At 37.6% G+C, this 25,453-nt stretch overlaps 1 protein-coding gene across 7 annotated transcripts in view; it reads left to right on the top strand.

Annotated features, from left to right (window-relative positions):
- Positions 1 to 25,453, top strand: part of PDLIM5 (PDZ and LIM domain 5) — a 234,233-nt gene that overhangs the window by 165,431 nt on the left and 43,349 nt on the right. For 4 of the 7 annotated variants that reach the window (XM_027544043.1, XM_027544047.1, XM_027544044.1 and 1 more), the window contains one exon: positions 14,510 to 14,694. In XM_027544043.1, coding sequence (XP_027399844.1) covers positions 14,510 to 14,694 — 185 coding nt within the window. Of the gene's footprint in view, positions 1 to 2,367; positions 2,774 to 3,124; positions 3,242 to 5,463; positions 5,602 to 6,319; positions 6,452 to 14,509; positions 14,695 to 25,453 lie in introns of those variants that run through there. The other 3 variants (XM_027544048.1, XM_027544052.1, XM_027544049.1) reach the window with 3 other exon arrangements.

The following is a 25,453-nucleotide window of genomic DNA, read 5'->3' as shown; positions in this document are numbered from 1 at the left end:
GCATAGCATTTTTGAATGGGGATGCAAAGCCTGTAGGGGGCAAGTAGAAAATGTGAGAGAAATTGACTGAGGCCAGAGATTGATTGAGGCCGCTGAGAAAAGGGGAGGAGCTAGAGTCTACAGCATAAGGAATTAGCAATTTGAGAGTTGCCAGGACTGGTGGATAGAGTTCCTCTGGCTGCTCCTACAGGTATGGTCAGGTTGATAAGTTAATGAGATGGGCATCCTCACTCCTGCTTTGCCTGAGCAGACGGTTTACATGGGTCCCCATTGAAAAGCGTAGAAAGGCCCAGTACAGAGATTATACAAAGAAAGGCACAATTGCAAAGAAAGATAATGCACAAATAGCTCTTTGTTCATTTTCCCTGAGAAAAGCAAGCCAAAAGTCTGCAAGCCCAGCTCTCCAGCCATATCTGGGAAGTGCTCATACCTGTCTCCAGTGAGAAATGAAAAGTGACTTAAGTAACAGACCGAGCCGAAAGTCTTGCTGCTTCAGAGGTGCTATTAATTAAAGCTTCTTCCAACCCAAAAAAGAATATGTATTGGGGAATGACAGAATGAGAATAGATATTGATGTCTGTACCCCATACTAAATGAGATAGTTTAAAATTTTCTTAAGTCTATTATCTTCAGATGTTGGCTAAGCAAAGGAATAGATAATCAGTGTGTATGACACATGGGAAACCTCCTGAGTACATTTGTTTGGAAACTTAGAAATCTGGCTTTAAAGGGTATTTTATGAGTTATATGAACTTTATTTTCAAATGGTATTCATTTTTCCAGTCAACAGAGTTTGTGGAGGTGTTGGAAAACTCAACTCCTTCAATTCACTCTTTTTTTATTACCTGTCTTCATTATGTATTATATATTAGTATATAGGTATTGATATATATTACATACTATGTAATATATACATTATGTATCAATATATAGGTATTAATAATATTTTATTTTTTCTAGGATATTGATAATTCTTTATGTTTTAAAGGACATTTTGAAAGGTTTTTTTTTTTTGGCGTTCTAGTCATTTCTTTGAGGTTGTTCTTGTATCAAAGAACAGTTCTTAAACAGTAATACCTGTTTCACCTGAATTGGGAAACAGTCTCCAGAAGGTACAAGATATATTCTGTGGAAAAATAATGTGCACATAGTGAGTTTGTACTTGAAAACAATAAATTTCTCCAATGCATTTATTCAACAAATACTTGTTTGTTGTTTTCTATGTTGTAAGTGCTTTGTTTTACTTATACCAGTGAACGTAACTGTCCCTGACCTCAGGGAGCTTCTAGTCTAGTGAGGGAGTCCAGATTCAAACAAATAACCACATAAATTGTATAATTAATATAGTAACAAATTACGTGAAGAAAAAGTACAAGGTGGTATAAAACCATATGACACAGGCAGCATTTTGGCAGTTTGGGAAATTAGGGAGACCTCCCTGAGGAGGTGACATTTAAATTGAGGCCAGAAGGATACTTAAGAATTAGTGTGATAAAGGTGTGGCAGACAGCTGGGTATAGAAAGTGACATGGAATAGCTGCACAGTGGCCTTGAGGTGGGAAGAAGTTTGGCCTGTTTAAGAAGAGGTGGAAGACCCCTGGACGGGAGCAAGCCAGACAGAGAGAAAGCTCTGTGAGAAAGGCTGGTGAGTGGGGAGCCCAGGAGTACAGCTATCCATGGAGCAGTGCTGGCAGCATCCAAGAACCAGACAGGATCAGATTTATGTTTTTAAAAGTTCACTCCGGTAGCTGTGTGGAGACATTATTCTCTGTGGCAGGGGGTCAACAAACTTTTTCTGTAAGAAATGAGATAGTAAATATACTAGATTTTGTGAGTCACTTGGGTCTGTTGCAGCTACCCAGCTCTCCATGTTTTATGGAAGTAGCCATAGACATTATGTAAGTGACTGAACCTGGCTGTGTTCTAGAAAACTTATTCATAGATGCTGACATTTGAATTTCATATAGATTTTACGTGTTGTGAAATAGTCTTTTTTATTTTTTAAATCATTTAAAGATATGAAAGCCATTATTAGTTCCCAGGCCACGTGAAGATAGGAGGCAGGCTGACTTTGACCTGGGAGCTGGGGTTTGCTGACTCCTGTTACAGCGCTTATTTTCTTATTTGTCCAACTTTTTTTTCCTCTGCCTCTTAAATGATGTTTACTTCTACCTTGACATTTTTCTTAAGTTATCTACACTTTTTTCCAACACTCTGGTAAAGATATGACCAGTACTAAATAAAAAATGGGAATATAACCTCTTCTATTTTTATCTTAGTGTTACATTTTCCATTTGAAAATCAATTGACATGACTGACCCATTCTACTTTTTTCCACAGGCTTTTAAAAAAATGAATAATTTTTTGTTTTTCCTGTTTATTTTTTTCCCCCAAAGTGTTACACTTGGTGCTTTCTTCTTTCAGACCTCACACCGAATTTTTTCATCTTCTCTTTACCTGGTAATAACTCTTAAATTTAATTCTGACATTCAAAAGAAAAAATGGTAGAGACATCAAGAAAACAAAATGCATCCTATTCAAACAACACAATTGCTTGCAAATGTTTGTTTCTGATTAGATGAAATAGTTTCTTTACATCAAGGTAAACGACATCCATGTTATTTCAGATCTGCAAATAATTATTCTGACTTAAAGGGAAATTCCTAGTTGCTTTTGTGTATTGTGCTCTTCAGCCCCACAGGATGCTGGAAAGCATAAGGTTTTGGAAAGAGTATATACAGACTTGGTTCAACATCCATCTGAGCCTTACGAGGTATATGATATGATATGATATTGGGCAACTTAATTAATTTCTTGGAGCTTAAGTTTCTCTGAAGCATGCAAAATACATAGTCAGTGATGGAAATTCCCACCCACCTTTCTTCCCCCTGTAAGCATGATAGTTTATCACATAAAAGTTGCTATGTTAAAAAACGGCCTATATTTGGTGATTGTGAGGGTGTTTGGTGTTAGTTTTAACCTTCTGCAGATATAAAGTTTAAAAAAAAATCTAGCGGTATTCCAAAATGGAACCAATGTGCTTTTAAGGTGGTATACATGATTAAAGTCTGTTCTTTTCATTAATATTTCCTCTGCCTTGTTTATTTTACTTCTGAAAACTCAGGTTTGACAGTTCTCTGGAAGACCTACCTCAGACTGGACCTCACCCACCTACAACTGCTCAGGTTTTACATATTGGTGGCCAAGTAGCCACAGTTTCTAAAGTAACTACATATTCTAGGTAGAGTTTTTTTCCTCTTGTCTGTCTAAATTTTAATGCTGGTGGTGATAGGTACTAAAACTGTTTGAGTATTAATAAAAAGGAAAAGCTGATCATAGATTACAGAACTGACATTAATATATAGACAGAGCTTGGCACTCAGCCTTGGTGGAACACTGCTTTACACTACTTTTAAATTTTTCATTTTTTGTTTTGATTCTGAGTTCTAATTTAGAGTCAGGAAATCTGTGCCTTTTCTCTATTCAGTGTGATTTGGAAAGTCATCTTTCTTGAGTTTGTCATAAGTCTATTGAATTAGAGCATTCCCATCTAAAAAAGAACTGATAGAAATTTTATGTTCTAGGTGCCCAGATATATTCTAAATGTATTGAGGTTAATTTTCCTAAGATTTTGAAGGACTCTGCTCATACTCAATCTTTTATACTATTAATTGTGGTACAATATGATGAAAGAAATTCATTATAATTTCCTTTTCTTCTTATAGAAGAAGGATAATTTAGCTGATTGATTTTTTTAGATGACTTTTTTGTAGACTTAAGTGTCTTGTCATTATTTGCCATTATTTCCCTGAAATAGAAGCCATTGTCCCAAAGATGCAGAGTAATTGAAAAACTCAAAGTTGAGTCAGTTGGTAACTTTATTCTTCCACTTATGACACTCATATTCCTCTGCTGCTTATCACATTTTTCTTTTCTTTTTCTCAGACCCCATTTTTTCTTTTCTAGCCATTCACAACAGTTAAAACATATCTACACAGTTCAATTAAATTATAGACTTATCAAAAATTATACTTAAGCAATTCTGTCTCTGTGTATGCATATATATATAATAGATAAATGACTTACCACGGTTTTCTTAGTTTGTCTTCTAATATTTTGTAAAATTAGAGCCAGTGGAACTAGGAATAATGAATTATCAAATTCTTCTAGAAGGGAGAAGAGGAGACAGGGAGAAGAGACTTATATCAACCCTCACAGTTTTGGGCATCTGAGCTCTTATTCGCTCGAGTTGAGTTTGGTACATAATTATGTTGTGTTAGAGGTGGCCATTGTCACCAATTTTGGAAAAGGCAATCATAGTATAGTGAGGCTATTCATTAAGAACTTATATGCATAATTAAAGAAGAGAGACATAGATTTCATCCCATGCATTTTAAACTTTCTTTTTACCTAATAAAAAAAAGAAGTTCTCAATTCCAGCTTGATAACCAGATTTGAGAGAAGGGCATGGCAACCCACTCCAGTATTCTTGCGTGTAGAATCACCATGGACAGAGGAGCCTGAAGGGCTACATACAGTCCATAGGGTTGCAAAGAATCAGACACGACTGAGAAACTAAGGAACAGCAGCCACCAGATTTGAAAGTCATTACAGTCCTAATGATGGAATGTTAATTCCTATCTAGGTATATGACCTTTTCTAAAAGACCAAAGGAAACCATTAGTTTAAATAATTCGAATTTTGAAGGTAAAATTTCATAGCAGCATATTTGAATCTTTACAGAGCTAACTGAAAATAGAAATACAGAGCATCATTAGAGAAGGTGGTCTTTTTGGTCATATTCACTGTAACTACTGTTTATTTCTGCAAAGGTGTTTGCCCTCCCGAAATAGTTTTACTCTTAATATTTAAAGGTTATTTCTTGTCTGTATTAATATGTATTGTAGCTTCTGAATAAGCAGGCGATTGTACCTGCTTCTCTTGAAAACTCGAGTCTCATTAAAATGTCAGGCTCTGGGTGTATATCATCTCTAAGGTGTATATCATCTCTACATTCTCGTTACATGGAAAAGTTGGTGTAACCTTCCTTCTTTTTCTGCTTACTAAAAGTCACACTTCATGTTTGGATTTATTTTCTACTTAGTTGTTGACAAAGAAAAAGAAAGGAAGTTGTTGAGAAATCAGTCTTCAAATGTGTATTGTCATATGATACTGATTTCGCTTTAAGTAGGATTAGAGACTGTGAGCTTAAAAACATTCAAAAATGTTTGTATAGTATTTAAACCAGTTTTATGGAGGATTACATATCAGATTTTAATTTCTGAGAGAAATCATAGTAACAGTAAATAAAGGATCTGAGCTCCTTTTACGCTTGTGACATGTCACACCTTTAAAAGTCTAAATATTAACATGGCATGGTTGCTATCTTATCTTTATTATGCTACCCTTCTCACTTTCCTTTTTGTTCCTCTTCTCTGTTTTTCTGCTGACCAATTTAAGCAGCTCCACGAAAAATGTGGCAACAAGTTCTTTGGAAGCTTCTCGAAACTTGTCTACCTTGTCTTCTCCTGCTAGATACAGTGCTGCCGTTCTGAGCAGCGCAGCCGCTACTGTGTCTGCTGTTCTTGCTGCGAGAACCAGGTAGAACTCCATGTACGGTGTGCATCTGATGTGAACCCAGCGCTTTTCACTGTCTTACAACTCACCTCTGAGACAGCATTCCCGTGTGAATCGGCCACAGCCCTGTTAGGAGATCTTAATTGTATTGGGGACATTTTTTCTAGGTTGTGGCTATATCCCACAGAGTGTATTACTGATTTTTCCTAAAATAATCCTTTTATCTCTTTCCATCACCACCATTTATCTGTGATACTTCTCAGTTACGTGGATTGTTGCATGTTGTGTGCCTATTGACTTTTGAGTTTTTATCATTTTTGTGAAACAGAATCAAGCATAAATAGGTATTTTAGGTTTCTGTTGGTTTTACCTTCTCCCACAAGCTGGGTATGTTTGAAGTTGATCTAAAGCCTAACTATTCTAATGTCCATTCATCCTGTAGAAAGAGTAAACCTTTTTATTGTTGTAAGGTTTTGTTTTTACATAATTTCTAGTAGTTTTTATAGCTTTTGATGCTTTCCAAAAGATTGCCTTAATCAACTTTGATGAGAATTTACTCAATTCTGTATTAATGAGTAGAATAACATAGTAGACACTTCATCCTCTTTCTGCTGCTTTGTTCTGTTTCTGTCCCCCCCCCCCTCTTTGGGAATGTTTCAAATCACAAACTATAAAAACTACATACTTCCTGCTATCGGTAGTGTGATTTTTCGACTTAAAACTCTTTCTGAATGCTCACCAGGCTCTCCAGTCCTGAAAAATATCACTCACTCCTGGATGCACTTTGCATCAGCCCTGTATCCAAGCCTTTAGCTTTTTCTTATCTCCAGCCCTTGAGGAAATCAACTGGCTCTGTTCATGTTAAGAAAACCAGGTACGGGGGGAGTGGATGTCACAAGGGGGGGCTTGCTGTGAAAGGTACTACTTTCTCTGACACTGAAACACTGCATTAACAGCCCAAATGAGAAAATCCTAGAGCTGATTTGTGTCCAGTTTTAAATTAACTGTAATTTCAATGCAGCAATAATGCATGAGCACATTATTTTGTATGATTATTAACTTGACTTTTAATCCTTTGTGACATCTCTTATTAGCACACTTGATATTTGGTATGAAATAGGACCCTGTTTTTTATTGCATGGATATTGCTATATGAGAAGAATTGTTTAATAAGACATACCTTAATACTTTTCAAAAAAATGAAAAAGAATAATAATTGCTTTTGATTGGCTGCTATCTTATTGTTCTTAGATATGAGAGTTTTACTTTGGCAGACAACTTAATTTTCACCATATTTGGGAAATGCTGAAATGCAAAAATGAATTTTTCTCCCAGACTTAACAATTATGCCAAAAATTATTAGGTATAATGTAAAAATAAAAAATCCCAAATGTTTCCTAAAGGTATAATCTTAATGAAATGACTATATTATTTCTGAAAGAACATAAAATTAATGGCAGAGAGTATGACTGTAATTCGTAAAAGCCTGATGTGACACAGGCTGCCTGTTGATCATATGTTTGTGTCCTACCCACAGTGTTATGGATGCACTCAATAAACTTAATTACAGACATCCCTTGGAGATATTACAGGTTTGGTTCCAAACCACTGCCATAAAGTAAATAGTGCAATAAAGCAAGTCACACATTTTTTTGTTTTCCAGTGCATATAAAAATTACATTTACCCTATATTGTATTCCGTTAAGTGTACAATAGCATTATGTCTAAAAAATTAATGTATATACCTTAATTTAAAACTACGTTATTGCTTAAAGATGCTGACCATTATCGGAACCTTCAGAGAGTCATAATCTTTTTGCAGTAGTAATACCAAAGATCACTGATCACAGATCACTATTAACAAATGTAATAATAATGAAAAATTCTGAAATCTTGTGAGGGTTACCAAAATATGACACAAAGTGGGCAGCACATGCATTTGGAAAAATGGTCCTGATAGACTTGCTTGATGCAAGGTTGCCACAAACCTTCAGTTTGTGAAAAGAAACAATATGTATGAAGCACAGTAAAGTGCTTAAATAAGCTGTGTCTGTGTAACTCTGGATAACTTAAGGGAGATGTTTAAACAGGGGGAAGATATATCATTGTACGTTTTGCTCTAAGGAAAAAAAAATACCCAAAATTATTTGTGGAATTGTGATCATTAAATGAGCAGAAATATAACATTGTTAGGGCTAAGTTTATACAAAGACAGGTGCTGACTACCCTTGGAATAAAAATTCCTTTGAGAACACAATAGAATCTCTAAATCCTCTATTGCTTTCTTTCTGTCTTTATTTTTAACTAAATGGCTTATGGTATGTTTTGGCTGACATCAGATGGAGATGGAATGAGGAAAAGCACTGGTTATGAGAAAATACCCCATTTCTCCATTTGTGCCATGTTCATTCAGCTTTTGATTTTTTATTCCAGTAAGTTTTGTTCTCACTGTTTAACAGAAAAAGAACAACATAAAAATCCTTATATACCTTGTTTGAAGAATTAATGTTTTTCATTTATCATTGCAAAACTGAGAACAGTTTTATAATTTTTTGGTATGGAGTTGTTACATGGTAGGTCAGTCTGTTTTTAAGCAGGAAAAGTTACTCTAAAAAAATGCATCCCTGATTTCCTTTCAAATTAGTCTCCTTATTGTTTAAATGAACTTTTTTTTTAATTTAAATATGCCTGAAGTTATGAACTGACTGTTTATCCATGGACCTACTTCTAAAGGAAGTGTTAGTAGTAATTTTCATTACTTTTTATTAACAGTTGTAGACACAATCTAAATATGTTTGATATCCAGAGAAGGAAAATGGTTCTTGAGAAGGTAAGCTAGCTGGCATTCTGCAAAGCAAGAGTGCAGGGTTTCCTGAAGAGACCTTGCCACTTCAATGAGACGTGTACTAGAAAGAGCAGTTGGGATAATGTCAGAGGTATTTTATCTCTGATTTTTGCTTTTGTTTAACAGTAATCTTTAAAATTAAAACAGAGGTCTGTATAGTCAAAGCTATGGCTTTTCCAATAGTCATGTATGGATGTGAGAGTTGGACCATAAAGAAGGCTGAACGCCGAAGGATTGATGCTTTTGAACTGTGGTGTTGGAGAAGACTCTTGAGAGTCCCTTGGACTGGAAGGAAATCAAACCAGTCAGTCCTGAAGGAAATCAATCCTGAATATTCATTGGAAGGACTGATGCTAAAGCTGAAGCTCCAACACTTTGGGCACCTGATGCGAAGAGCTGACTCATTGGAAAAGACCCTGATGCTGGGAAAGATTGAAGACAGGAGGAGAAGGAGAGGACAGAGGATGAGATGGTTGGATGGCATCACCAACTCACTGGACATGAGTTTGAGCAAGCTCCGGGAGATGGTGAAGGACAGGGAAGCCTGGCATGCTGCAGTCCCTGGAGTGGCAAAGGGTCAGACACAAGTGAGCAACTAAACAGCAACAAATCTTTAAAATTATAATAAAGTGTAGTACAATACAAGATGTGTCTTCATTATAGTATTTATATTTAACAAGTTGAATTTTAATACAAAAAGTTTAAGAATTTTGCTTAGGAAAATACAAAAAATTTTCTTGTAAACAGAATTCTGAAACAAAGGAGACTCATGATTGCTCTATATGTCTCAATCCTTTTATAAAGTTCTTAAAGAATTAAGAATTCTTAATAGCATTCTATAAGAATACTTGTAATTATGATATTCCAGAAATACTCCTTTCTTACCACTTCAGAATGTGTGTATTCCTATATCAATTTTTGTAAGAGTTTAGCTAACAACTGCTTAGTTTAAACATTGATGTTTAAATCTGTGATGTACAATTGGCTTTTAAAAAATTTAAACATATAATTATGAAAATTAGAATAAAAGTTACCTCAAGATTATTCTTTGAGCAGAGATTCTCTTTTGAAAATAGACTAGAAATTTCCAATTCTTCCCCATCTGCAGCTGAAATTTATTTGTTACAATAGTTACATGAATGTGGGGAAAGAATATAAATTTAAGATAAATCAGATTGCTGACACTGAAAATTAACTTTTCTTCCTTTTTCTTTTGTCCTCATTAGCTCAGTTTTGAAACCTTTGGTCTATCAGTATACATTTTTCTCCATTTTAAGGTTTTGAAATATGAAACAGCATCTTTAGAAAGAAGTTTAATTTGTTTAGAATTTAGGTATACCTTACACCATTTAAGTTTAGAAAAATATGTATATGAGTTGTGATTTTAGAATATACCAATCTAAGTGTTCATGACTATTATATTAATGTTAGTCATTAGTTTGAAATATTTTGCTGTTAGTGATTATTGATAGCATTTTCCCCAAATATAGAATTATATACCCAATGGCTTTATTAATTTTTTAATCTTTACATAATGTTCATATATTTCTTTAAGTAATAAGTAATAGTTAAAAATTAGGGAAAAAAAGATGTTTGATTTTTAGGGGCTTGGACATCATATATTTCAACATGATTGTCTAGATAAAACTTAATTTTCTCCCATTAATACATTAAATATTTTAAGTTAATAGGGATCTATTCCCCTAGAGATTTTTCAGCTCTGCTGATCAATCCTGATATAAATAAAACTCCCTTGCTTATAACTTAGATTTTTAAAATTCTTTATAATCTGCACACCCTTTGTATCTAAAGAGTACTATTAAAGATTTAAACATCTCAGAGTCTTTGGAAGAAAATATATACAGAACTGTGTACAAAGGTTACAAAAATTATGAAAACATTTTTTGCTTATGAGATACTGTGTGTCATTTAAAACTGAGTTGAGGAGATGAGATTATACCTGACCTCAAAATCCTGGATCAGAACTATCTACAAACTACATTTAGAAGCAGAATTACTAGTGCAGATGAAGGATGTTTATTTGCTAAATGTGCTTATCTCTAGATGTCTGAGCTACATATTACAGGATGTAGCATTTCTGGAACATACACTCTGTGCTCAGCAGTGTGTTCAGTACTTGATGTGTGTTACATGTGTTATCTCATTGTATTTCATTTAATCCTAGCAATAACCTTGGAATAACAGTAGCATTTTTTTGAAGTAGGTTGAGTCATGCTAGTAAAGTAATGCTCAAAATTCTCCAAGCCAGGCTTCAGCAATACGTGAACTGTGAACTTCCAGATGTTCAACCTGGTTTTAGAAAAGGCAGAGGAACCAGAGATCAAATTGCCAACATCTGCTGGGTCATCAAAAAAGCAAGAGAGTTCCAGAAAAACATCTATTTCTGCTTTATTGACTACACCAAAGCCTTTGACTGTGTGGATCACAATAAACTGTGGAAAATTCTGAAAGAGATAGGAATACCAGACCACCTGACCTGCCTCTTGAGAAACCTGTATGCAGGTCGGGAAGCAAATGTTAGAACTGGACATGGAACAACAGACTGGTTCCGAATAGGAAAAAGAGTACGTCAAGGCTGTATATTGTCACCCTGCTTATTTAACTTATTTTTCTGGGCTCCAAAATCACTGCAGATGGTGATTGCAGCCATGAAATTAAAAGACGCTTACTCTTTGGGAGAAAAGTTATGACCAACCTAAACAGCATATTGAAAAGCAGAGACATTACTTTGTCAGCAAAGGTCCATCTAGTCAAGGCTGTGGTTTTTCCAGTGGTCATGTATGGATGTGAGAATTGGACTATAAAGAAGGCTGAGCACCGAAGAATTAATGCTTTTGAACTGTGGTGTTGGAGAAGACTCTTGAGAGTCCTTTGGACTGCAAGGAGATCCAACCAGTCCATTCTAAAGGAGATCAGTCCTGGGTGTTCATTGGAAGGACTGATGTTGAAGCCGAAACTCCAATACTTTGGCCACCTGATGCAAAGAGCTGACTCATTTGAAAAGACCCTGACACTGGAAAAGATTGAGGGCGGGAGGAGAAAGGGATGACAGAGGTTGAGGTGGTTGAATGGTACCACCGACTCAATGGACATGAATTTGGGTAGACTCTGGGAGTTGGTGATGGACAGGACAGGGAGGCCCGGCGTGCTGCAGTTCATTGGATCGCAAAGAGTCGGACACGACTGAGCGACTGAACTAAACTGAATCACAGTGTTTCAGGTATACAATATAAGTGAATTGCTTTACTGTATGCCTGAAACATTGTAAGTCAACAATATTTTTCATATTCTTGAAGTTCCATTATAGGTTATTACAAGATACTGAGTATAGTTCCCTGCTATACAGTAGGCCTTTGTTTATCTGTTTTATATACAGTAGTATGTATCTGTTAATCCCAAATTGCTGATTTATGCCCCCTTTCCCCTTTGGTAACCCACAAGTTTGTTTTCTATATCTGTGAGTCTACTTCTGTCTTGTAAATAAGTTCATTTGTATTTTTTTTTTTTTTTAGATTCCACACGTGAGTGATGGCATATGATATTTGTCTTGTAAATAAGTTCATTTGTATTTTTTTTTTTAGATTCCACATGTGAGTGATGGCATATGATATTTGTCTTTCTCTGTGTGACTCAGTATATAATTTCTAGGTTTATCCTTGTTGCTGTAAATGGCATTATTTCATTCTTTTTATGGCTGAGTAATATTCCATTGTATATATGTGCCACATCTTCTTTATCCATGGGAATCCATTCTGTTGATGGACACTTAGGTTGCTTCCATGTTTTGGCTATTATAAATAGTGCTGCTATAAACACTGGGGTGTGTGTATCTTTTTGAATTAGAGTTTTTGTAAAATAAAATAATTTGTCCATCACAAATCTTTTAAAAGGTACTTAATGCTTAAATTTGGTTTCCATTAATATTCTTTATTGTGTCTTTGCTGATAATTGTGTTCAGCATGGCCATTAGGTAAACTGTCTTTCACTTTTTATTTATGATAAAATTATTAAACTGCTTAAGTTTTTCATATTTTTTTAACATCAAGCAGATTTGAGTTTTCATTAAACTCATTAGAAATGATAGAAGAAGATGATAGCTCTGCTACACTTGAATGTGAGGGAACAATAATAGGGAATAGTATTTCAAGGTAGTTAAAATAGCTCTAATGTGGTTCTTCAAAACTACCTGTTGTCACAAGTGCCCTAAACCCACCATCAGGTTTGGATGACTCCTGGGAGGACTTAGCAGAACTTATAGTCTCTAGTAGTGCTCATGATTGAGAGTCATTCCAGTGAAAGATTACAAAGCAGAATCAGCACGGAGAAAGGTGCATGGGGCCAAGTCGAGAAGAAAGGAGGCTGTAGTTTCCAAACCTCCTCGTGAGGTCACCCGTGATGTGTGGATGCCTATGGCAAGGAGTTACAAGACATGCAAAGTGTTCTCTACCAGAGAAGCTCTTTAGAAACTAAGTTCCTGAGACGGGTTTCGTTGGGGCTCATCACGTAGGCATGCTGTGCCTCATTCGTACCCAGTCTCCAGCTTGCAGAAGGACAGCAGGTGTTTATCATAAACCACACTGTTGATAAAGTTTAGGTGCAGTGAGCACTCTTTGTCTTTCAGAGAAACTTTTATATGACTGTAGGGAACTGTTTACCAGCCAAGTTCCCAAAAGCCAGTCACAGGGCAGCCTTGCAGCAGCCTTCCTAAGGGTAGGTAGTGTCAGCCCGCTCTGTTAGGCTGTGCAGGGTTCAAGAGGCATTGGGGAAATTAGGTAATACAGTCATTTACAGTAATATGGTGGGCATGATTACAGTTGAAACTTCAGCCTAAGAGTATAACTAAGGGTATTTATTTTGTCTAGCTGTTGATTTCAGGTATTGAAGGAATTGAGTTTCTGTGCATAGAATTATTTAGGAAGTGGTAGCTCAGTTTCTGTTGACAAGCCACTAGGAAGTATTCTTGTGGTCATTGTTACCATTTTTATTATACTTCATTTGAGAGAAACTGTTTATAGTATTACATCATTCCAGAAGTGCCTACTTTAGAATTTGGACTACCTAGAATTATTTTTTTAATGATGATATGTAAGTATAAATAACAAATGACTGGGGTAATAAAACCATATCATCTTCTATATCAAACTGGAACCAGTGTAAATAAGACCTCCTGTTAAGCAAATAGCTCTGATTGAGAGAGGACAGTGGCAGACTTGTCTCTTGTTTTCTTGTATCATGAACACTGAACACTGGATGCTGTGTTAGGCTGCAGATTTTGTCTCCTGTTTTCCACTATGTAACACAGTGTCTGGCATGTATTATAGTAGGTGCTTAAGTATTTACTGAATGAATGAGTAACTGAGTGAGTGTGTGAGTGAAACGAGTGACTGGTGAGATGTCAGGGAAACTTAGTCCATGAGATACCACAAGAATGTGGTAAAGAAAAAGCCGCGTCTGCCATTTCACAGATAATCAAGGACTCTCCAATAATTAATTGTTGTATTCTACATGACCCTTCTGGAATGTTGAGATAGAGGAAATTAGCTGCTTATTTAAAAGAATTGGCTGTGTAACTTTTCCAGTGCCTAATTTCTCAGGTTTGGGCTTCCCTGGTGGCTCAGTGGTAGAGAATTTGCCTGCCAATGCAGAAGAGGTGGTTTGATTCCTGGGCCAGGAAGATCCCCTGGAGAAGGAAATGGCAACCCACTCCAGTTCTCTTGCTTGGATAATCCCGTGGACAGAGGAGTCTGGGTTATAGTAAACAGAGTTGCAAAAGAGTCAGACATGGCTTAGCAACTAAACGACAAAAACAACAATTTCTCAGAGTAGACCTTTTAAAGGGAATTTCCAAAGATTGAACAAATGCAACCCAATTGTTTTCCTTTCCTTTTCTTTTTTCTGTTTTAAAGAGAGTCAGTCCCCTGTCATGGTATTAGAGTTTTCTTTAAAATATCAATTAATCAATATTTTTGTTTTTCTTAGAGATTTAATAGGCTGAGAAAAGGACAAATCACTACTAAGTTAGATTACTATCACTTTACCAAAAACGTCTCCTCCTTTTCTCTCCAGCAATGCCCAGGAGTCTTCTCTGCAGTCTGCCCCATCAGCAGGTGCAGCTTGGAGCTCCCCCGAGAGGCCGGGAAGCCCAGGCTTGGCCAGACCAGGGGTAGCCGGACTCACCACTGCTGCTGCCTTCAAGCCTCTGGGGTCCAGTGGGATCAAGTCACCAAGCTGGCAACGGCCCAGCCAAGCAGGTACTTCGCCAGATAAATCTCTTGCTTTTTTACATTTAAATGTAACTATGAAAATGTGTTCTGGGATATATTTCAGCTAGAATTCACTGCTGAAACCCTTCTCAATCATCTGAGATTTACAAAAGACTGGGAAGAGTAGTTGCAGCTATTTTTTCCTCTGAAGTGTCTGATTAACATTCTGTGTGTGTGTGACACAGCTGCTACTTGCTATTTATAATTATAGAATTGAGAGCATTTCCTGGTTTTCCAGATTACCCAAGAAGCATGGGTTGAATTGTAAATTTGGGGTCTTATTAACAAACTATGTTGTTTGAAGATTAGCCTTGGACATACAACATCCTGGTTTTGATCATATACACAGAATAACAGGGACAGATACACTTGCTGCCATCAGTTACTGAAGAAAGAAAGAGTCTTTTACTTCCCGTCTTTGGGCTCCATCTGGAAACCTGACTTTACATTCACTTCTATAGATAAATCTTGCCTGGAGAATCCCAGGGATGGGGGAGCCTGGTGGGCTGCCGTCTGTGGGGTTGCACAGAGTCGGACACAACTGAAGCGACTTAGCAGCAGCAGATATGTCATCAAGATTCCCTTTACTACCCAGCCACTGGTAATTTACTTCCTATCAGGCTTCCCTGATAGGGAAGAATCTGCCTGCAGTGTCAGAGACCCTGGTTCGATTCCTGGGTCAGGAAGATCTGCTGGAGAAGGGACAGGCTACCCACTCCAGTATTCTTGAGCTTCCCTTGTGGCTCAGTTGGTAAAGGGTCCACCTGCAATGCAGGAGACCTGGGATTGATCCCTGGGTTGGGAAGATCCCCTGGAGAAGGGAAAGGCTACCCACTCCAGCATTCTGGCCTAGAGAATCACATGGACTGTATAGTCCTTGGAGGTCACAAAGAGTCTGACTTGACCAAGTGACTTTCACTTCACTTCTCACCCTCAACCTTGTTGACCTCCAAGTGGTACCTCCAACGCTATGTGTCTGAGAATACCCTACCTGTCTCTGGGGATGATAACCAGGCACCAGAGCGAGAGTGAAAGCTTGAGACTCCATTCCCACGCTCTCACAGTTACTAACACGTAATGATTCCATCTCTTACTTAGTATTTCTCAAATTTCTTTTCTTCTCTTTGTGGTCTCAGCAACTGCCTTGGTTCAGGCCCTGGTCTTTGCAGACAACTCCTAACTAATTTCCCCATCTCCTTCTCAGCCTGGAAGTCTGTCCTCCTTACTGCAAGGGATATTTCTAAAACTCATTTGCCCATGTTACTCTCCTGCTGCACAGGCTGGACTGTTTCCCCCTTCCTTCACTAATCATTAAGACCTTTTCCCTCTGACCTCTGCTAACTTTTCAGTCTCATCTCCTGCTGCTCACACTTTGTAACTGCTCTGGTTTTACTAAAACTTCTTCAGTTACTGAGACTTGCCATGTTAATTTGCTTTTGAAAGTTCAGGTTCTTCTGCAAAGAAGACACTTTTTTAACTTATCCCTTGTATATTTCTAGTCTTCCTTCATCAGTTTTGGGATGGGTATTAATTGAATATACAAGGGGCTGCTTTGGAAAATATGATAACTTTATAACTTTCTATATAAAAATAGGTCATTTATTATTTTTTTTTTAGTTGATAAGAGTGGAAAGAATGAATTTTTAGTTAATTAGGAATCCATCTTTGTGTTTCGTATTTTCCATAACATTTAAATATATTAACGCTAACTTCATATACTGTAAGTAAATTATCTTTAGTAAATTACTAATTATTTATATAGTTAAAATTTATTTCATAGTGTCATTTTCATGTTTTTGAATTACCATTACTCATTTTTAAAGCTAAAAGCATTGTGTGGAAGAAAGAGGAAAGGCCATTACACATGACCTGGGCTATTTTGTTTGCTTGTTTATTATTATTATCTTAATTAAAAAATTTTTTTTTTAATTTGACTGAGCTGCTCAGCGGGTAGGATCTTAGTTCCCCAACCAGGCATCAAACCTGTGCCCACTACAGTGGAAGTGCAGGGTCCTAACCACTTGACTGCCAAGAGATCCCCTGATTGAGACTATTTGAAACAAAAGACTATTTTATTACTTTTGAAAACTTAAAAGATTTAGAATAATATCATTAGCAAGACCTATTTTCTTGGAAAAAATGCTGACACCTCAGCCCTCAGTTCAGTTCAGTTCAGTCGCTCAGTCATGTTCGACTCTTTGCGACCCCATGAATCACAGTACACCAGGCCTCTCTGTCCATCACCAACTCCCGGAGTTCACTCAGACTCATGTCCATTAAGTCGGTGATGCCATCCAGCCATTTCATCCTCTGTCATCTCCTTCTCCTCCTGCCCCCAATCCCTCCCAGCATCAGGATCTTTTCCAATGAGTCAATTCTTTGCATGAGGTGGCCAAAGTACTAGAGTTTCAGCTTTAGCATCAGTCCCTCCAATGAACAGCCAGGGCTGATCTTGTTTAGAATGGACTGGTTGGATCTCCTTGCAGTCCAAGGGCCCTACACATTTTTAATTATTTCCACTTATTTAGAACTTATTTATGACAATGAAGAATTGCTGTATTTATTTTATATATGATTAGAATACAAAAAGTAACTTTCACAAAAAATTTGGGGGGTATAGTCATTGGAAGCAAACAGGAGAATGTTTCCTAAAAGAGCAAGGAAAAGACTAAATTTCAGAGGTAGAACTGAAAGGAGGGTACAGAGTATACATGCTGTGAAGCTCAGGAAGCTATGTGTACCACTTTTGGAAAATCAGAAACTGTGGGCAAAATACTACTCAGCCTGTTAGAATAAAAAGAAAACTTCCAATTGATGTCAAACTCTTGGAGGATACACTACAGCAAAATTACCACAAGAGGGCGATAGAATCCTTTTTTTCTCTCATTCTAATATAATTTAATAATCAAAACAGGCAAATAAATATAATCATGATTCACATGGTTAGTATTTAAAATATTAACCCTTTTACAGAAGGTGTAGCTGAATTTAATCTGAGCAAAACTATAACAGGATAGAAAACTGTATGTTATATAGTATAAAGCATTAATTATTATTAAAAGGAAGTATGTTTTGCCATTGTGAAGTGTTAGTTGAATTACATCTTGATGCTTAAATCAGAAAATATTTGCAGAACTCCTGCTGTTTATCTTGCTCTAGGTACTATACTGGCACTTAGTGAGTTTATGTTATGTTAAAATTACTTATTTTATGTTACTTTGTAAAAATTGTAAAATAAATACAAAATTCCTAGCCACTCAAGTTCTTTTATTCTACTCTAACAGTATACCGTATTTCAAACAAAGTAAAACAATACCTCAGGATCTACTCTTAGTCTCTCATAAATAGTTTGAAGGACTTCCTTATGCAAATGTTTCCCATTTGTTCTTTTGATTTAGAAGGTTTTAACTGTCACATTTGACTGTGTGGATCATGACAAACTGGAAAGCTCTTAGAGAGATGGGAATACCAGACCCTCTTACCCGTCTCCTGAGAAACCTGTATGCAGGTCAAGAAGCAACAGTTGGAACCCTGTATGGAACAACTGATTGGTTCGAGATCAAGAAAGGAGTACGACAGGGCTGTCTGCTGTCACCCTGTTTGTTTAACCTATATGCTGAGCACATTGTGAGAAATGCTGGGCTGGATAAGTTACAAGAAGAAATCAAGATAGGTAGGAGAAATATCAACAGCCTCAGATATGCAGATGATACCACTCTACTCTTGTTGAGGGTGAAGGAGGAGAGTGAAAGAGCCGGCTTAAAACTAATATTAAAAAAACTAAGATCATGGCATCCTGCCCCATTGCTGCATGGCAAATAGAAGGGTAAAAGGAGGAAGTAGAGATTTCCTCTTCTTGGGCTCTAAAATCACTGCGGACAGTGACTGCAGCCATGAAATCAGAAGACAGTTGCTTCTTGGCAGGAAAGGGGTGGCAAGCCTAGACAGTGTGTTGAAAAGCAGAGACATTACTCTGCCAACTAAGGTCCGTATAGTCAAGGCTATGGTCTTCCCAGTGGTATCGTTATGGTTATGAGAGCTGGACTGTAAAAAAGGCAGAATGCCAAAGAATTGATGCCTTTGAACTGTGGTGCTGGAGAAGACTCCTGAAAGTCCCTTGGACAGCAAGGAGATCAAGCCAGTCAATCTTAAGGGAGATCAACCCTAAATATTCACTGGAAGGACTGATGCTGAAGCTCCAGTATTTTGGTCATCTGATGCGAACAGTTGACTCATTGGAAAAGTCCCTGATGCTGGAATAGATTGAGGGCAGAAGGAGAAGAGGGCATAAGAGGATGAGATGGCTGGGTGGCATTACCGATTCAGTGAACGTGAACTTGGACAAGTTCTGGGAGATGGTGAGGGACAGGGAGGCCTGGCGTGCCGCAGTCCATGGGGTCGCAAAGAGTTGGACACGACTAGGTGATTGAACAACAAAAGTTGTCGCATGATGTATTCTTAATGTTCTTCACAACTGACCTGTGAAAAGGACAGTTTCCACCAAAGGTTGCAAAAGCTGCAGAGGCAAGTCACTGCACTCCTTTGGACTCAGATAGAGCATTGGCAGGTGGCATTGCTTCTCTCACACCGAGAACTTCAGGTGTCTTTTTCTTGATAGTTCACAGCTGTGCTCTAGTGTGGGTTAAGAAAAGAGGAAAAAAAGATTTTTTAATCCCCCTGCCCTCCCACCATCACCAAAGAGTTCCTATCACCAGTGATGTCATTTTAAAATAATTCCTACAGTGGGGTAGGAAGGATGGGATCAGAATCACTAAAATGCAGTCTGTGGCCCATTTAGTTGATAATGAGACAGTTTAATGGATCATAGCCAGTATTTTCATTAAAAAAGGAAATAGAATAGAAAAATTGAGAATATTTTACTATATGAAGTATTTTAACATATTATGGGTAGGTATCATGTTATGAAAATGTGGTTTTAGTTTACATATATATGTATGTATGTGTATATGTATGTACATAATTATATACAAACATATATTTTGGATCAGCAGATAAAGTGTACAACAGGAAAAGTGTATTTCTTATTTTTTTATAGTTAAGAAAAAGTTTGAAAGTCATTTATTTAAAGAAGTATTTTAGTCATGAGGTTTGAAATGATAGCCAAAAAGAAGAAAAAAGATTGCATTGAAAGGGTAATTGAAATCTTAAGCCTTACTAGTGTATTCTGAACCCGTCATGGGTTTCTATAATACTACCTCCATTAACATTCTGACTTTAAATCTTAGATCATTGCACTGGTGGTATAATATAGCCTGTGTTATCCAGAAGTCTTTCAGGAAGACAGTAAAGCATTAAGTGTTAGTTGCTCAGTCGTGTCTGACTCTTTACTACCTCATATACTGTAGCCTGCCAGGCTCCTCTGTCCATGGAATTCTCCAGGCAAGATTACTGGAATGGGTAGCCATTCCCTTCTCCAGGGATCACCCAGGAATCGAACCTGGATCTTCTGCATTGCAGGCAGATTCTTTTCCCTCTGAGCCACCAAGGAAGTCCATAGGTGTTGTTCGCTGAGTCACGTTTAACTCTTTTTGACCCCAAGGACTGTAACCCACCAGGCTCTTCTGTCCAGTGGATAAATAGGAACTAGGTGTGTATGGAACAGCATTATGGTTTAGACTGGGTCTTCTCCGTTTTCTCAGGCATATTCTTTAACATACATCACCATACATACACAAGCTTGCCAATGACTGACAAAGAAATAAATATTTTAGGATGCAAAATGTTAAAGAGTTCATAGTCTGCGTGAAAGTATCAAGATACAAAAGAAAGGTGAACCCATGGTTGAGTTTTTATGTAAGCTAGCAATACTGCTGCCTGCTTGCCCTGTACGTTGGTATACTTCCAGAATTCAGATGCAGTAGTCCCTTTAGAACTGTTTATTGATCTATAAAAATATATAAAAGATGAGATTCTTGATATTTTTCAGAATTGAAGATTTGTACTTTTTACACTAATATTTTAATACATGCATGTATTTGTATGTCTAATAGGTATTTTAATGCTCAAAACCTTCATATTGTGTATTCATAAGTAGTTAGATAGATATTCTTAAAACCTTCATAAAGGTAATGGTGTAAGTTTAAAAATATGTTCTTGTGTTTATGTAAGTGCCCTAATTTGCTGTGTAATATTTTTTCTAGATTCTGTGTAGGTTATAAATACCAGATTGTGTCCTGAGTTGCTCAGTCGTGTCTGACTCCTTGCAACCCTGGGGACTGTAGCCCACTAGGCTCCTTTGTCCATGGGATTTTCTAGGCAAGAATACTGGAGTGGGTTGCCATTTACTCCTGCAGGGAATAGATACCAGATTAGGTAAATTAATTCATTTGATGCAAGTGTATATGTGTGTGTGTGTGTGTGTGTGTGTGTGTGTGTGTGTATATATATATATATATATAATCTTACTGTCTTACCAAATACAGTCAGATGTTTTTTCACAAATCCAGTCTTAGGACTAAATGTTTGATGCACATCAGTTTTCTAACTTCAATTATTTGCAAAATGAGAATGACCAGTTCCTTAGAATATAAACCGTAATTTCTTAGATTGGGCCATTGTTCATCACTGTTTATTGACGGGAGGGCCCTGAAGCATAGGAGTTCCTGCCCTCTGCTGTAGGAATTTCACAAGACCAGAGATATTCCCCAGGTAGAGAATTCTGGGGCTTTGGTTTCTTTATCTATTAAAAGAAGAGTCTAAAAAGGTCCCCTGTAGCATTGTTGGGAAGTTCCAATGATATATATGGAAGTGTTTGGTACATAGAGGGCACTCGAGAAAGGGTAAGTTTTTAGCCTTTTATTACTTTTAATGATAGTATTTAAAACTTACGCTGTTACCATCTAGTAAAACACTTCTCCTCACGTGACTTCCTTGCTTAAAAATGTTTTGGGAGCTCTGCCACCCACTAAATGTTTGGCTTCTTACCAGGGCTTACAGTCCTCTCACACCTCGTGCCAGCCTCGCCTCCAGCCCCAGTATTTAATATTGTTCCTCATGGCCCCTCCAGTCCAGTCACACTCAAGTTCATGAGTTCATCCTGTTCCTTGGACACATACCTCAGTGCTTTGTACAAGAGGCTCTTTTTATTTGAAATGCTTCCCTACCCTTTTATCCCTGAAAAACTTTTCTTCACTCTTTAAGACCAGGTGTCCTTTCCTTTGTGAACCTTTGTTGAACCCTGGAAATAGTTGCCTATTCTTTCTCTGTGTTCTACAAAATTTTGATTATGGCTTTATTATAGCATTCATCATGTTTATTTTGATTATTTGCATATGTGTATTTTATCATCATTTTTAGATCCCCTAAAGGACAGGGATTGGGTCTTACTAATCTTTGTTTTACAGCACAAAACCAGTAGCTGGCACGCACCGTTTCTAGGCCCTCAGTAAATGTCAGTGAGTGATGAGTGGCGGACAGGTTCTTTTGTCTTATTTTAGACATCATCTTATGATGTGAGGGATTCTCCAGACATTGTTCTTTCCTCCTAGTGGGTGTTAGTTGCTCAGTCGTGTCTACTCTTTGCAATCCCATGGACTGTAGCCTGCCAGGCTCCTCCGTCCATGGGGTTCTGTAGGCAGGAATACTGGAGTGGGTTGCCATTTCCTTCTGCACGGGATCTTCCTGACCCAGGGATCAACCCAGGTCTCCTGCATCGCAGGCAGATTCTTTACCACCTGAGCTACCAGGGAACCTATTCTTTCCTCCTAACAGACTTGAAATTCCCTCAACGGTCCTTGAACAAAGGTGGACGTGCTGTCTGCCATAGGCTGCCAGTAAACACTGCACATATCCACAAAGGAGAAGGCGCTCCATTGCCCTTGTAGCTTTAGACTTCCAGAAAGCTTCAAAGTTTTGAACATAAATGATACTGTAATTCAGTTCAGTTCAGTTCAGTCATTCAGTCGTGTCCGACTCTTTGCAACCCCAAGAATCGCAGCACGCCAAGCCTCCCTGTCCATCACCAACTCCCAGAGTTCACTCAGATTCATGTCCATCAAGTCAGTGATGCCATCCAGCCATCTCATCCTCTGTCGTCCTCTTCTCCTCCTGCCCCCAGTCCCTCCCAGCATCAGAGTCTTTTCCAAGGAGTCAACTCTTCGCATGAGGTGGCCAAAGTATTGGAGTTTCAGCTCTAGCATCATTCCTTTCAAAGAAATCCCAGGGCTGGTCTCCTTCAGAATGGACTGGTTGGATCTCCTTGCAGTCCAAGGGACTCTCAAGAGTCTTCTCCAACACCACAGTTCAAAAGCATCAATTCTTCAGCGCTCAGCCTTCTTCACAGTCCAACTCTCACATCCATACATGACCACTGGAAAAACCATAGCCTTGACTAGACGGACCTTTGTTGGCAAAGTAATGTTTGCTTTTCAATATGCTATCTAGGTTCGTCATAACTTTTCTTCCAAGGAGTAAGCGTCTTTTAATTTCATGGCTGCAGTCAACATCTGCAGTGATTTTGGAGCCCAAAAAAATAAAGTCTGACACTGTTTCCACTGTTTCCCCATCTATTTCCCATGAAGTGATGGGACCGGTTGCCATGATCTTCGTTTTCTGAATGTTGAGCTTTAAGCCAACTTTTTCACTCTCCTCTTTCACCTTCATCAAGAGGCTTTTGAGTTCCTCTTCACTTTCTGCCATAAGGGTGGTGTCATCTGCATATCTGAGGTTATTGATATTTCTCCTGGCAATCTTGATTCCAGCTTGTGTTTCTTCCAGTCCAGCATTTCTCATGATGTACTCTGCATATAAGTTAAATAAGCAGGGTGACAATATACAGCCTTGACGTACTCCTTTTCCTATTTGGTACCAGTCTGTTGTTCCATGTCCAGTTCTAACTCTTGCTTCCTGACCTGCATACAGATTTCTCAAGAGGCAGGTCAGGTGGTCTGGCATTCCCATCTCTTGAAGAATTTTCCACAGTTTCTTGTGATCCACACAGTCAAAGGCTTTGGCATAGTCGGTCAGTAAAGCAGAAACAGATGTTTTTCTGAAACTCTCTTGCTTTTTCGATGATCCCGCGGATGTTGGCAATTTGATCTCTGGCCCCTCTGCCTTTTCTAAAACCAGCTTGAACATCTGGAAGTTCACGGTTCACATATTGCTGAAGCCTGGCTTGGAGAATTTTGAGCATTACTTTACTAGCATGTGAGAGAAGTGCAATTGTGCAATAGTTTGAGCATTCTTTGGCATTGCCTTTCTTTGGGATTGGAATGAAAACTGACCTTTTCCAGTCCTGTAATTAGTACTCTGTTATTATTTTCCAGTGATTAAAAAAGTGTAATAGATCTATAGCTGTGTATTAGGAATTTTTAGTCAAAAAATTTAGAAATTTATGGCATATAGGGTACCAAGCATTGGAGTGCAGAGGAAATATTAGAGGTATTCACCCACCATGTCACTGTGGATGAATTAACTTCAATGCAAAATACCAGTAACAGAAATCCATTAAAACAAACAAACAAACAAACAAACACAAAAAACAAGATCCAAAGAGTGAAATCTGATTATAAGATCCAGGTCAGAAGATTTGGAGGTCTAGATTGATGTAAAGGGGAAAAAGAGACCAATAAAGTTCCAGAGACACGGTCCTAAGGGAATATATGTTTGTTTATACTGGAGTCATATTTTATGCAAGAACACAGTGTTCATGTTTGTACCTAAAGTAAGATCATATGAGTCGATGCCCGTTGAATATTTTTAGGAAGTGGCCAAGTTAGAGAGGGAACAACATATGCCAAAGCTCTCAGAGGACTTGGCATCTTGGAAGAAGGACAAGTAGCTCAGTACTTCTAGGACAGTACAGTGGCCGGGGAGGAAAGTTGGATGGGTTAGTGGGGGGCCAATCAGAAAGGGCTTTGAAAGTAAAAAAGTGCAGACTAATGCCTCAAGAAAGCTGTTACTAGATTTGTAAGTTGGAAAATAACTAATCAGATTTGCATTATTAAGAGATCATGATAGTGTTAATGTGTTTAAAAGATTATTAGGACCTCAATGTAGAGATTAAGACTGGAATCTTAGAGACTATGAGAGGTTGTTGAGGTAATCCAGTGTAGGGGTGGTGATAATGAATATCACCCTGAGCTTTGGCAGTATAAACCCAGAGAATTCCAACAGCAAGAGAATGTAGAGTACTTACATGTAAACCTGCCTGGGAGGTAAGTTCTAACCAGTGCTCCCATAAGAAGCTTTATTCTTTATAGAATATTCATATATCCTCAGTTAAAACCCTGGTAGGGAATTGTACTCAGCTTGAAGAGACTACTTTGTTCTAAGTCAGACTACAGCACAAAAATTTGGGTGAATATGTCTTTATGTTATGTGTATAGTTACGTGTTGTATTGTACTTGAGAAATAAGTTAGAGTTAACTTTCATAGTATAGCGAGTCTATTTTTGTAGCATTTCCTCAGGTGAGTGCATTGACTTCCCCTAAATCAGCATTTTCTAAACATTGGGTGTTTTTTGTTTATTTATAGTTGCAAATATGAGATTGATGACTTTGGCATGATCTTCACGGCATTGCTTACCTTTGTAGGAAGCTCTTGTACTACATGTTGTCAGGGAGATAAACATTATAAACTGGAAAAGGGGTTTCTTCCAAGATAGCCATTTTTCTTCTTTATAGAAGAAAAATTCTATAGAGTCCCACTGATCAAAAATTAAATACTCATGTTATTATTTGTATGTGGTTCAGAAAGCTTTAACTCCATAAATAGGCTTTTCAATTAT

The sequence above is a fragment of the Bos indicus x Bos taurus genome, chromosome 6, assembly GCF_003369695.1.
Source record: "Bos indicus x Bos taurus breed Angus x Brahman F1 hybrid chromosome 6, Bos_hybrid_MaternalHap_v2.0, whole genome shotgun sequence".
Classification (NCBI taxonomy): Eukaryota; Metazoa; Chordata; class Mammalia; order Artiodactyla; family Bovidae; genus Bos; species Bos indicus x Bos taurus.
Note: the sequence above shows the minus strand (reverse complement) of the source record. Positions and strands in the feature narration are given on the sequence as shown.